The sequence below is a fragment of the Ambystoma mexicanum genome, chromosome 1p (genome assembly GCF_040938575.1).
Source record: "Ambystoma mexicanum isolate Mex_15411 chromosome 1p, UKY_AmexF1_1, whole genome shotgun sequence".
Lineage (NCBI taxonomy): Eukaryota > Metazoa > Chordata > Amphibia > Caudata > Ambystomatidae > Ambystoma > Ambystoma mexicanum.
In genome coordinates this window covers 1272266759-1272280349 of record NC_090921.1, presented here as the reverse complement: position 1 = coordinate 1272280349, position 13591 = coordinate 1272266759, and the positions used below count along the sequence as shown (strand labels likewise).

General features: G+C 49.0%; 1 protein-coding gene across 3 annotated transcripts in view; it reads left to right on the top strand.

Moving 5' to 3' along the window:
* LOC138452840 (ATP-sensitive inward rectifier potassium channel 11-like) overlaps positions 1 to 10949 on the top strand; it is a 98887-nt gene extending 87938 nt beyond the window's left edge. For all 3 annotated transcript variants that reach the window (XM_069605184.1, XM_069605183.1, XM_069605187.1), the window contains exon 2: positions 8294 to 10949. In XM_069605184.1, the coding sequence (XP_069461285.1) occupies positions 8341 to 9576 (1236 nt within the window). In that variant the 5' untranslated portion in view covers positions 8294 to 8340 and the 3' untranslated portion in view covers positions 9577 to 10949. The remainder of the gene's footprint in view (positions 1 to 8293) is intronic.
* The last annotated feature ends 2642 nt before the right edge of the window (positions 10950 to 13591 follow it).

Below are 13591 nucleotides of genomic sequence, written 5' to 3'. Positions count from 1 at the left end.
CTTCAATAAAGGTTTTACAAATTGTACCTATTGTATCAGTGTCATACTTGTGATACCATGCCTCCTCTACAGTATCCAGAGTCACCTGCATGGAGGAGGCATATGCATTAGTCACCGTGTAAGGTGTGGGGGTGGGCTTACACAATATCAGGACAATGGACAACTTGTGCATGCAAATGGGCCTTCATTAAAAGTCATGTGTCAAATCTGTGTCTGTGCATGCTGTGTCACTCGTGTCATACATTGTTTCTGCTTCACATGCACCCTGCTCCCTTGCAGCATATGTTGCGTAAGGTGCATGCTTGTGACATTTGCAGCTGAAATGGTGCCTGTCATGTGACAGTGTATTTCCACTGTGCATGTGGCATGCTGGGTTTCCCATGGGCCGTCGCTGAGCATGTAGGGCCGCTGCGTCACCATTGTGGGCTGGTCGCACAAGGGTGCATGGTTGTGGTACTGGCAGGGTTGTTGTTGTGTGGAGCGATGTGGGCATTTGTCAGCACAGCTTTGGTAGGTGCATGTTGCATTGTGGTACTGCATGTGTACATCAACTTCTCCATGCAGGTAAGTCTGGCATGTGCATGCTCCCTGGCCTATACTGTGACGTTGGTGCGGGAGGTGGTCAGGTATGGATTTCGCATTCGCTTGTCATGCCATCCGTTGTGTAGTTATTCGCATTTCCCCCCACTCCCTCCCACCCCACCCCCCATTTGGGAATGTGATTCACAACGCATGTGTGCTGGCTTTTCTACTCACCCACTATCCAGGTCTGTTGTCCTCTGTGCCTCTCCATGTATCCTGGCATTGTACTCTACTGTAGGACCATGGCATCGTGGGTGGAACCAGGGTAGCGGGCACAGCAGTGGGTGGTGTACAGGTTGGGGTCGAAGGTCACCTGCACATTCAAAGAGTGGTAGTGCTTGTGGTTGCGGTGCACTGCTTTGTGGGCCTGGGGGGCCACCAGTGCAACATTGGAACAGTCCAGGCCAGCAATCACATTTGGCATTTGGGCAGCGGCATAGAACTGTACCTTCATGGCATTGACCTGGGTTGGAGTGGTAGGCAGTGAGATGTGGTATTGCACTTGCTGCAGGAGGGCTTCAAGCACCTGGCCCAACACTGTTCAGGATGTGGGCTATGACATGCCGTGCATCATGGCCACTGAGTGCTGGAAGGTGCCAGTTCCAGGGAATTGTAGGACAGACACTAGCTGTAGCAGTGGGGGCATGTTGGTCCTTCTCCCTATAGTTGAGGCAGTACATGGCGACCAACTTGCTGTCAGTGAGGGTCCTGGGTGAGGGCCTAAACCTCGGGATCAGTGCACGCCTTGCCTGGGCTCTCCTCCTCCTCCTCTTCCTCCTCCTTCTCCCCCCAGCCCTCCCTGTACTTCCTCTGCCGTGGTCTGGTTGTCCTGCCTCTCTACTTCCAGGCGCAGCATGAGCAGCTACCTGTCCCAGCTCACAGTGGCTAGTGGCAGCATGGTATTGGAAATAGTGTTTGGGGTAGGGGTGTGCCGTATGTAGCTCTCTGGGGTGGATTGGGATCACCTTTGGCTTCATTTCAGGCACATGTGTTCATTTACCTCCAGCTAAAAGCTGGAGGTAACTGCACCGTATTTTCGGCGATATTAGCTAATGCCGCCGAACATGGACTTGTGATGTGGCTATGTTTGCCCCTCGTGTGGCCGGCTGTAATAGCGACAGCTGTAATTGCGACAGCTGTAATTGCGCCAGCTGACTTTACAGTCTGCGGTATTTGCGCCGGTTCATGATCCGGCAGAGCGATATTGCCAGTGCTAATTCCGTTACAGCGACTTTTAAGGGTTACTGCCAGACATGTGATGAGGCCCATTGTTTCTTCCTGTTCAGTGGCGTTTAGAACAAGATCCAATATGACCAAATTAACGCACACCTCTTACTGCACCACACACAATTGTGTTTGAGTCAATAGTATATTTAAACAGTATAGTCATAACATTGACAACTCCTACAAATTCTTTTTAGTGACTCAAACAACAATTGTCAAACAGACATATTTTACAAAAATCATGAAACAATGTATTGAAAATCCATTTGACGTTTATCCATAGATTTCATCCAAAAGAAAGCCGACACGTGTTTCGCATAGCCCCTGATTCTACTTCAACAGAGTCTAAGGAGCATCTTCATGGCAAATGCATACATTTGTTGTCCCAACTTTATCTTATTCTAGGTCGATCATAATGTAATCCAGTCACTACCAATGCTGTGTTCCAATCTTGTCAAGCAAATTGATCCAAATGTTTCCAACAACCAAAGCCTTATGCTGATTCCAACTGTACCATCTTCACACAGGATATATCCTATCTGCACACCCAGCCTTTCAGCGTCAATTGTTTTTGTTTTTTTCGCAAACGAAAACACTGATTGACACCGAAAGGTTGCGTGTGCAACATTGGTAGTGACTGGATTGCATTAGGATCGGCCTAGAATAAGAATAAGCTTGGACAATAAAATGCATGCATTAGCCATGAAGAAGCTCCTTAGCCTCTGTTGAAGTAGAATCAAGGGCAATGCGAAACACGTGTCAGCTTTCTTTTGGATGAAACCTATGGATAAACATTAAATGGATTTTCACTAAATTGTCTCATGATTTTGTAAAATACATCTGTTTGACAATTAATTGTTGTTTTCTTAACTAAAAAGAATTTGTAGGAGAGTTGTTATACAGAATTGTGTGTGGCGCAATAAGAGGTGTCAGTGGTTGTGAGATTTTTTGTGCATATTAGTAGTGCTAACAGGTCAGGACTTCACTTCACCACTTCAGTCCCCTTGATAATTAAATATGACCATGGAGGACTAATTGGGATCAATTAGCACTATAATAAGGTACAGGGAAATCTATTGTTAAGGAACCTGTTTACTTTTTCAAGATCCAAAATGAACCAGGTGATGGCCCCCTCATCCAGAAACATTTTTAAACAAGGTAATTTGCCTTTCAATCTGGGTGCTGTCACAGCCAAGGGACCAACAGCCCACTCAGAGACAATCTATAAGTCAATAGTATTACTAGAAACAACAGAAAACAGGAGGATTCGTAAAGTAAACACAACATAGGTTTGCTTTCGAACCATAGTCATCAGCCCTTCCCTCTCTCCCCAAACAGATCTGCCTCCTTGGCAGGAAAACAGTCCATCACAGTTTCTGGGGTTTAGAGTTCCCTGCACTTCCTTTCTGGCTCGAAGGAGGGTGCGGTCACACAGGAGTGCTGCACCGCTATTGGGTACAGCCAGCTCACACAATGTAAAGTGTGTGTGAGCCAGCTGCGCCCTTTACATGACAATGTCACTAATAGAAAGGCATTGACTGACACTTCACATGACAGAGTCATGTGAAGAATCAGTCAATGACTTTCTACTAGCGTGTGACAAGAGAAAAGCAGGGGGCTCGCCCTGTGCGAAAATTCTCTCACAGGGTGCTGGTAGGCCCGGGGCCAGCACAGCTTGTTGGATTCATCAGGATGCCTCAGTCCTTCTCGTGTTCTGCTTGGATACCTGGCACCATCAGCACTGGCCTGTCTGTACGTGGGGTTAGGCATCAGAACTCTCTAGCAAACAGTAGATCCTGGGATTATCAGTGGTGTGGTTTTCCACTGGTGGGTCACGTAGGCTTTTGGGATTAATGTGAGGCCTCTCGACTACTGTTTTCTTTTCCTCCAGTTCTGAAGGTTTTGGGAACCACGCTCTTTCCCATTGCCTTTTCTCCTCGATTCTTCTCTCCTCTTACTCTCTAAATTCTATTTTTTCCTTCCCTCTGTGCATTTCTCTCCTACGACCCCTCCTTGGCACCTTCTTTTCCCTTTTGCCTCCTCACCACTCTACCACTCTGTCTCCCCCTCTTCCTCCTTATCAACGTTTCTCTCTCTTTCTACCACCTCCTCGATTCTTCTCTTGGTTCGTTTGACCTCCTCTTTTCTTTCATCTCAATGCCCTCCTCTGCCTCCCTCTCTTTTTGTTCCCTTTGTTGTTGCTCTTCTTATTCATTTTTCCTCCTCCACTCCTTTTGTCTTTTTAACCTCCACTCTTCTCTTATCCACTTCCGCCTGTCTTCTCTCGCCTTTCTTTCCCCTCCCCACACTCCCTCTTGATATAATATGATATATATGATAGTTTATTTATGTAGCGACTATACACAATGTGTTTCAAAGCTCTTCAGGGCAAGGGAGGGAACAAGGGAAAAAACAATGACATTCTTACAGGCCATGAACAGTAAGGATGTGAAATTAACTATCATATTCAGCCTGACAACATTTCAGATAGTGCAAGAGCTAAGACATAGATAAGGAAGGGTGGTGGAAAATGGGAAGGAAGTGGAAACAGACAGGCGACTACCGTACTAGGCCTGACAACATTTCTGGTAGAGCCGGAGAAAACAAAATGTGAGGGAGAGGGGTGCAGAAAGGGAGGGGAGGAACAAAACAAGCGACTATCGTACTAGGCCTGATGACATTTCAGATAGTGCTGGAGAGGGAGGGGGGAAACAAGTAAGGGGAGGGGGCGGATGAGACAGACAGGGTTGCTATCATAATAGGTCCAGGGACAATTCTGATAGAGTAAGTGCATATAAGAAAGTAAGGGGAGGAGATAGGAAAAAGGAGAAAGGGAGAGGAGGAGAGAACAGAGAGTAAGCAGACAAAAAGAGTAGAGAAGCAAGAGGGGAGATCGATACAATTGCAGAAGTCAGTAGTAACACATAATGTTGCAAGCCAGGATACAAGATGAAGATGGGAACAGCATGATTCAGGGCCACCATGAGTACAAGATGCAAAGGAAGTCCGGCATGAGAGTTGAGAAAGAGTGACGCACCGTGAATAATTGAAGTCCATAAAAGTCAAATCCAGCATTGGCCACAAGACGGTGATGGTGAAACCAGAACGTATCAGGACAGACTCCTACAGAAGTAGGCTGGAGGGGGGGAGGGCGAGCAAGGTAGAAGAATCAAGCAAAACAGGCAAAACATGTGTGCGAGAAGGGGGGGCACAAGGGAATATCAAAGGGGGACCAAAGGGTTGGGGTTGGCCTGTGGGAATAGAGGGAGTAAACACATGTTGGCGTATGCTTACCTGCTGTCTGAGCAGGGGTTCGGGCCCTGGGTCCTCTTGGTCTGATCAGGAATTGCCCTTTTCTTCGTCTGCCCATCACTTTGGACGTCCGGGCGAAACACGCCCTTGATCTAAGAGTTAACAGCAGGAAGGAAGAGGCAGGGCTAAGAAGTTGGGCAGTGCTTAGGCCAGGTGACCTAGATCCACTTGCACCTGCTCCCCATCGGCAAAGGAAAAGAGGCTGGAGGGCTGCTTAAGTAGGGAAAAAGAGCAGCAACCAGGAAGGCACGAGGTGGGCGTGGCTTGCTAAGTAGGGAAAAAGAGCGGCAACCCGGAAAGCACCAGGTGGGCGGGGCTTAATTTAGGTGACCAAGATCCACTTGCACCTGCTCCCCATCTGCACAGGAAAAGAGGCTGGAAGGCTCATTAAGTAGGGAAAAAGAGCAGCAACCAGGAAGGCACCAGGTGGGCGGGGCTTGCTAAGTGAGGAAAAAAGAGCAGCAACCAGGAAGGCATCAGGTGGGCGGAGCTTAGGCCAGGTGACTAAGATCCACTTGCACCTGCTCCCCATCTGCAAAGGAAAAGAGGCTGGAGGGCTCCTTAAGTAGGGAAAAAGAGCAGCAACCAGAGAGGCACCAGGTGGGCGGGGGTTTCTAAGTGGGGAAAAAGAGCAGCAACCAGGAAGGCACCAGGTGGGCAGGGATTAGGCCAGGTGACCAAGATCCACTTGCATCTGCTCCCTATATGCAAAGGAAAAGAGGCTGGAGGGCTCCTTAAGTGGGGAAAAAGAGCGGCAACCATAAAGGCACCAGGTGGGCGGGGCTTGCTAGGTGGGGAAAAAGAGCAGCAACCAGGAAGGCACCAGGTGGGTGGGGCTTAGGCCAGGTGACCAAAATCCACTGGCACCTGCTCCCCATCTGCAAAGGAAAAGAGGCTGGGGGTTCCTTAAGTAGGGAAAAAGAGCAGAAACCAGGAAGGTACCAGGTGGGCGGGGGTTTCTAAGTGGGGAAAAAGAGCAGCAACCAGGAAGGCACCATGTGGATGTGGCTTAGGCCAGCTGACCAAGATCCACTTGCACCTGTTCCCCATCTGCAAAGGAAAAGAGGCTGAAGAGCTCCTTAAGTAGGGAAAAAGAGCGACAACCAGGAAGGCACCAGGTGGGCAGGGCTTGCTAAGTGTGGGAAAAGAGCAGCAACCAGGAAGGCACCAGGTCGGGGGGGCTTAGGCCAGGTGACCAAGTTCCACTTGCACCTGCTCCCCATCTGCAAAGGAAAAGAGGCTGGAGGGCTCCTTAAGTAGGGAAAAAGAGCAGCAACCAGCAAGGCACCAGGTGGGTGAGGCTTGGGCCAGGTGACCAAGATCCACTTGCACCTGCTCCCCATCTGCAAAGGAAAAGACGCTGGAGGGCTCCTTAAGTAGGGAAAAGAGCGGCAACCAGGAAGGCACCAGGTGGCCGGGGCTTGCTAAGTGTGGAAAAAGAGCCTCAACCAGGAAGGCACCAGTGGGCAGGGCTTGGGCCAGGTGACCAAGATCCACTTGCACCTACTCCCCATCTGCAAAGGAAAAGAGGCTGGAGGGCTCGTTAAGTAGGGAAAAGAGCTGCAACCAGGAAGGCACCAGGTGGGCGGGGCTTGCTAAGTGGGGAAAAAGAGCAGCAACCAGGAAGGGACCAGGTGGGTGGGGCTTAGGCCAGGTGACCAAGATCCACTTGCACCTGCTCCCCATCTGCCTTCCTCTTTCTCTGATCTTAATTCTTCCTCCTACTCATGTCTTTCTCCCACTTCCGCTTGCCACTCTTTTCTCTGCCTCTGTTCCTCTTTCTCTTCTTCTTTCTCTCCTCTCTCGCACTCATCTCTCTTCTCTCTCATCTTTTCTTTCTCTATCGTCCTGCCTTCTTTTTCACCTGTGCCTCCACTTTTCTCATTCTCTTCTCCACCCCTGCTCTTTTGACTCTCTGCCCTCCTCCACCTCACTATCTCTCCTCAGTTCCTTGTTGCGGCACTGCCACGCACTAAGCTGAACCCCAGCCGAACCTCACTCTTGACTTCCACACTTCTCTCACTTCTGTCCTGTCCTCCTTTTATCACTGTATGGGATTGAGCCCAAGATGTTCAATTGCTCAAGCTAATTCAGTTGCATCACGTGTGTCATATGAATGTGTTTGGTGCCTGGGCACTGAGTGTGTGGACTACAGATTCCTCAGGTGCTTGGAAGTGGCTGTCGGACCACCCCACTTGTTACATTACCTAGGCCTGCCATCTCGATTCATTCCACGCTTGAGGACTGCTCCTTTTGGGGATTGGTGTCTGCCTGCTTTACTATTGTGTACGTTTTCAAGTCTCAAACCAGGATGGGGCCCCCTGAGCGGAAGTGAGAGTGGTCCACTGTTCGCAGCAGGGCAGTGCTTGCAAGCCCCTGTTTTTGTCTAATCCAGGTTCCTATGTCTGATTGCTGGAGTTTGCGGATGCCCGCTCCATCACTCCATGAACTACAGGGATCCTCTTCGAACAGCTCCTGTCTGGCCCAAAGGAGAACTTCTTTCTAGACCAACATAGTGCCTGATTCACAGAACGTTTTCCTATGGGATTGCGCCATTATAACACGCTTCTGTGAATCAGGCCCATAGTGTTTTAGGGGCAGCAGGCTGTGCCACAGCTACTGAGCTATGGATTGGCAGAGGCTTCTGCGGGATCAGCCATGTATCTTCTCTGAGGCTGGCATCGCTTAGTGGGTGATGGTTCCTGGTACCAAATGTTCACTACAGCTCCATTCCTGAGCCTGCAACTTGTGGCTTAGTCACAATGCACTGAGGGGTTCCTTAGCACAAATCTTTCAGGTTGCCAGCTAGATTGTGTTCCCTCCTCAATAGGACTCCGGTTCAGTATTAACATGGTGGTTCACAAATTGTTCTTACAGGGAAAACAACAAAGTCAAAAGGACAAATGAGACTGAGTAGTTCAGTCAATTTAACTACGAGCCTCCAACCCTAAACAAAACATTTGCCAAATGCCCGGTGACTCCATGATTATCTACGCTCTCTCGACTCTCCGTGTTCTTGCATACCTTCACCATCTGATCCATTGCATGTTCATACAGTATTCACACTTTGGAAGATTTGATCATGTTCTCTATTTCTTTTTCATCTGCCAGGACATAGATGTTTACCTGTACCTTCAATGACTCTAACTAGAGCTATATCCTTTTCTGCCTTCAGGGAGCGCACCTTGGAAAGATGAAATGGAGGGATAGACGCTGAGATGTATGCACCCCTTCGCATGTGAAGAAGAAAAGATGTTGGCACGCAAAGGGATCATCCCCGAAGAGTTCCTCATCACTCGCCTAACGGAGGACCCTTTGTCTCAGCATCGGTACCGAAGCAAAATTAGAAAAGCCCGTTTTGTGGCCAAAAATGGAGCTTGTAACGTGGCCCACAAAAACATTCGCGAACAAGGGCGCTTTCTCCAAGATGTCTTCACCACACTCGTTGACCTTAAGTGGCCTCACACTCTCCTAATTTTCAGCATGTCCTTCATCTGCAGCTGGATGGTGTTTGCCATGGCCTGGTGGCTCATTGCCTTTGCCCATGGAGACTTGGACCCTCGGCACAACACCTCAGTGCCATGCATAACCAACATTCAGTCTTTCACCTCTGCCTTCCTCTTCTCCATCGAGGTTCAGGTCACCATTGGCTTTGGGGGGCGCATGGTCACAGAGCAGTGTCCACTGGCTATCACCATCCTCATTATCCAGAACATCTCTGGTCTGATTATCAATGCTGTCATGCTGGGTTGCATCTTCATGAAGACAGCCCAGGCTAACCGCCGGGCAGAGACGTTGATCTTCAGCAAGCATGCCGTGGTTGCCTGTCGTGACGGCAAGCTACGATTCATGTTCCGTGTGGGGGACCTCCGCAAGAGCATGATCATTAGTGCCTCCATTAAGATCCAGGTGGTGAAGAAGACCACCACTGCCGAGGGGGAGGTGGTGCCCATATCTCAGGTAGACATTCAAGTGGAGAACCCGATGGGCACCAACACCATCTTCCTGGTTTCTCCCCTGATCATAAGCCACACAATCGATGAGCGGAGCCCCCTGTATGACATCTCAGCCTATGACCTACCCATGCAAGACCTGGAAATTGTAGTTCTCTTAGAAGGTGTGGTGGAAACCACTGGGATCACCACCCAAGCTAGAGCGTCCTACCTGCCAGACGAAATCCTCTGGGGTCATCGGTTTGTGCCCATCGTCAGTGAGGAAGAGGGTAGGTATGCCGTAGACTACTCAAAGTTTGGGAACACAGTGAAAGTGCGCAGTCCTCTCTGCAGTGCAAAAGACCTGGCAGAGGGGAGGAACAATGGATTAAACAGCGATGGCCCCAGCTTACGTCGTAGGCCCCTGAAGAAGAGGAAAGTGGAGAGCAAAAAGACTAGCCCGTCAGAGGCAGAGGTGAAAACCATTGAGGAACTTCAGTCTACAGACTCCTGGTCGGATTCCTGAACTCATCAGTGTGTTTGTGGACAGTCCCACCTAAGAGCCTTCAGGCATATTTCCCTACTCGCAGACCTCTCACCAGCAGATAGGGGGAAGTCATCAGAGTGTCTAAGAAAAGTGGTTACTCATCTCGGGCAGTGGGCAGTCGTGCGTCTCATGAAGAGCCACTGGGAGCACCATGTACGAGCATATATTCCTGACATGCAGGTGGATCGTAGCAATTCATTCTCACTCAACAAGCCACAAATTGCTCTCTGAAGTTTAGGCCCCACGTGTGTTTGTTGTGCCGTGTTACCAATTTAGTACTTGGGGTGTAAATGACCCAGAAGCACCTAGATGCCTCCCGTGCACACCTAATGACAAATTCATAAACAGAAGGTGTTCCTTCTACTTCAGAAGGACGCAGAAAGTGGAGGCCAGAACCCATATTTGATCTTACAGGGGCTTAATCAAGTTTGTGGTTTGTTTAGGAAGGCCTCATCCTGAGTAATTTAATGGCCTTACACATATTTTTATTAAAACGCTTCAGGCTAGGCAGTTCTGAGTGCTAATACTTACATTTTCGGGATGGCCTCCTCACATGGCATTCTGTGACGTAACACACATACCTTTAAGAAGGCATACACCAGAACTATTCTGGATCCTTTTACTCACGTTTTCTAAAGTTGTCAGTCTGAGTTCTTTGGCGTCCTATCACTTGTGTTTATGAATGTCTAAACCACAGCCATTCTCAATCACTCACCCCTTTCTGGATGTATGAGTGAGAGCCATGCTATGCTGTCTCACTCCTGTCTATGTGAAGGCCTCAACCGGATCCATTTTGTGCTCTATCACTTGTGTGTCTGTAGGACGTCCTCTTCACAAGTCATTCTATATGCTATCGGTCATGTCTTTATGGGGGCCTCAACTGAAGTTATAATGTGCCCTGTCACTCAAATATGCTTGAAGGCCTCATCCTGAGTCACGTTGCATGTTATATCATCCATGCCTCTTGTATTCCCTCAACCACATCCATTTTGTTCTCTACAACTCAGATCTGTAACAATGCCCTTGGACAAGACATCCTGCGGCCTACGGCTCAAGAGTTTATAAAGGTTTCATTCTCATCCCTTATCTGCTCTATCGCTTCTGCAATCAATGCAAGAAGGCCCTCAGCCTGAGTGAATTATGTGTACAAGGTCGGGCAAGCTTTAAGCAAGGTTTTCAACAACATAGAAAGACAGCCAGCAGGAGGCACCATTGCAGCAAACAAGACCATTTTAATTCAGCTGATGAAACGGTGTCTAATGTATCCTATTTGGAGATTAAACAAAATATGAAGACGTGTTTTAAAATAACAGTATGCTACGAAAATTATTTTGTGGGGCAACCGACACCTTCTTTTGTGATTATTTCTATAAAGTGTGTTCTGTCGTTGCCAACCGATTAATGTACTATCAGACTGTTCCTTTGAAGGACATATTTCCACTCCTTCTTCACGTTGAATTGATTTCGCTGCTATAGGTGGCGCGGGGAGGCAAAATGGCCCTCTACCTAGGGCAGCCACGCGTTTGCAGGGCGTCCCATCTCCAGTGTTTGTGGGAGGCGTAACTTGGAGACAATCCTCATTATGAGTATACCGGTCCGTTAACAACGGTGCCGGTAAGCTACCGCGGCGCTGTTGTTACCAGACCGGCATACTCTGAGTTCTGCGGGCGGGTGCCGTCCCTCCCGCCAGGTCTTACCTGGCGGGCGGAACGGCACCCGCTCGCAGAATTTGACAGAAGCACCGGTACCGTTATTAACGGTGCCGGTGCTTCCGTCCTCCCCATTCACATTATTGAGTCCTATGGGACTCGAATGGGAATGGGGAGTCATTTTTACCGGCGCATGATTTTGGGGAATTACCGGGACTGCCGGGGCTGTAATGCCCCAGTTATTCCCCAAAGCTAGGTGCCAGTAAAAAACACGACTCCGGCGGCAGCCGTGCCGTTTTTACCGGCACGGCTACCGCCGGGGTCGTAATGATTATATGTTTCCTTCCACTATTCGGCACTAAGGCCTCAGCAGCCAGAGCCATATTGTGTGTTTCGTTCAAGTTTTAGGGTGGTCCAGGTCAAGTCATTGATTCTATCACTCATGGCTTTGTGACGTGTGCAAATTTAGCAGAGGTTTTAACAAGCTATCCGCTGTGTAAGGGCAAGGCCTGTGTAGATGGCTTTGCGGATGGACCAGTGTGAGATAGCTACTATTGATATTGATATTTTATTTATATTGCGCTCATACACATGTGTTTCAGAGCGCGACGAGGCAAGGGAGGGGAACAAGGGAGGACAAAAACAACGATCTTACTAGGCCCAGTGACATTGAGAACGTGCACGTGCATGGGAGAGGGGAAAAGGGCAAAATGCAAGGGAGGAGGGAGAAGTGGAAAGTGTTAAGCAAAGAAAAAACAGATAATTAAATAGATAAATAAATCCATAGTAAAAAAAAGCAATAAACAGTGATAGTGCAGCCAGCAAATGGCAAGTGCTAGGTATAAGGCAACAGACAGAATGTGTCTGATAGTGCAGAAAAGGGTGGGGACTGTATGGTTATAGATACAGACTCCAGTGCAAGGGATCGCGAGGAGGCAGTGCGGGTGGGTGGCATGGTGAGCAGGTACCTGGACCCGAAGGTCAGATGGTAAGCCAGGTGCACAGTGCCAAGATAGAGCAGATCAGCAGGGCAGAGGAGGAGCGAAGGCAGAAGGTCTTGAGCTGCTTCCGGAACCGGAGATAGTTCTCCCCGAGTTTCAGAGTGGCAGGGAGGCTGTTCCAGAGGGAGGCCCCTGTAGAAGACCGAGATCTACCCCCAGCTCATTTCTTAGAAAAACGACTGACCCCGAGGGAATTAGAGGTAGAGGAGTGAAGAGCTTGGGAGAGAAGGTATTTATGAAGAGAGAGTTGTAGGTATTGAGGAACCAGGCCCGGAAGGCCTTGCGGACAATGCAGAGGGTTTTGAATTTAATCCTTGCAGCCACTGGGAGCCAATGGAGAGATTTCAGGGCTGAAGAGATACGATCCCAGGACTTGAGGCAAGGACAAGTCTTGCATTCCTGTTCTGGATGGGTTGCAAAGGGCGGAGAGTATAAGCAGGTAGATTTAGAAAGAGGCTGTTATAATAATCAACCCTAGAGAGAACCAGGGCTCGAGAGACAGTGAGCCTCTTGGGGAAAGAGAGGAAGTGCAGAATACTTCTAAGAAGGTGCAATAGGAAGTTTGACTTTTTTGAGACATCAGAGATGTGTGCAGAGAAGGAGAGCATAGAGTCAAAGATGACCATGAGTTTCTTAGCCTCAGGTGGGAGTAGGAGGAAGGCCAAGGGAGGGCAGCCAGAGAGTGACAGGAAAGGAGGGGGAAGTGTGCCGATGAGGAGAATCTCTGTCTTGCTGGCATTCAGGCAGAGATCCTTGGCAGCACACCAGTCCTGATTGGCAGATAGGCAGTTAGAGATTAGAGAAGGAGAGGAGGTGGCTGAGGGGAGCCTGAAAATGAGCTGAGTGTCATCAGCATAGCACTGAAAGTTGGAGCAGAAAATGGCAATGAGGTGGACAAGAGTTGCTAGGTATTGGTTGAAAAGCCAGGGTGAGAGATTAGACCCCTGAGGAACACCACAGCTAGAAAGTGAGATAGATGAAAGGAAGGACACAAGTTGGATCTCAAGAGGTCAGCCAGGCCAGAGCCTGTTCGGTAAAACCCAGGTTGTCACAGAGACGGTTGAGCGGGATGGTATGGTTGACCGTGTCAAAGGCGGAAGAGAGATCGAGTAGGATGAGGACCGATGGGATGTTGGAATCGAGGTTGGAAAGCAGATCTTCATGGATGTTCAGGAGAGCAGTTTCCGTACGTCTGGCAGCTCTAAAGCCAGATTGATGGTCATGGAGACAACCAACAGAATTGGATTGAAGGTTAAGCTGCAAGTTGACCAGCTTTTCCAGGAGTTCGCCCATAAAGGGAGTGATGGAGATTGGGTGATAGTTGGATGGGCAAGAAGGGTTAGC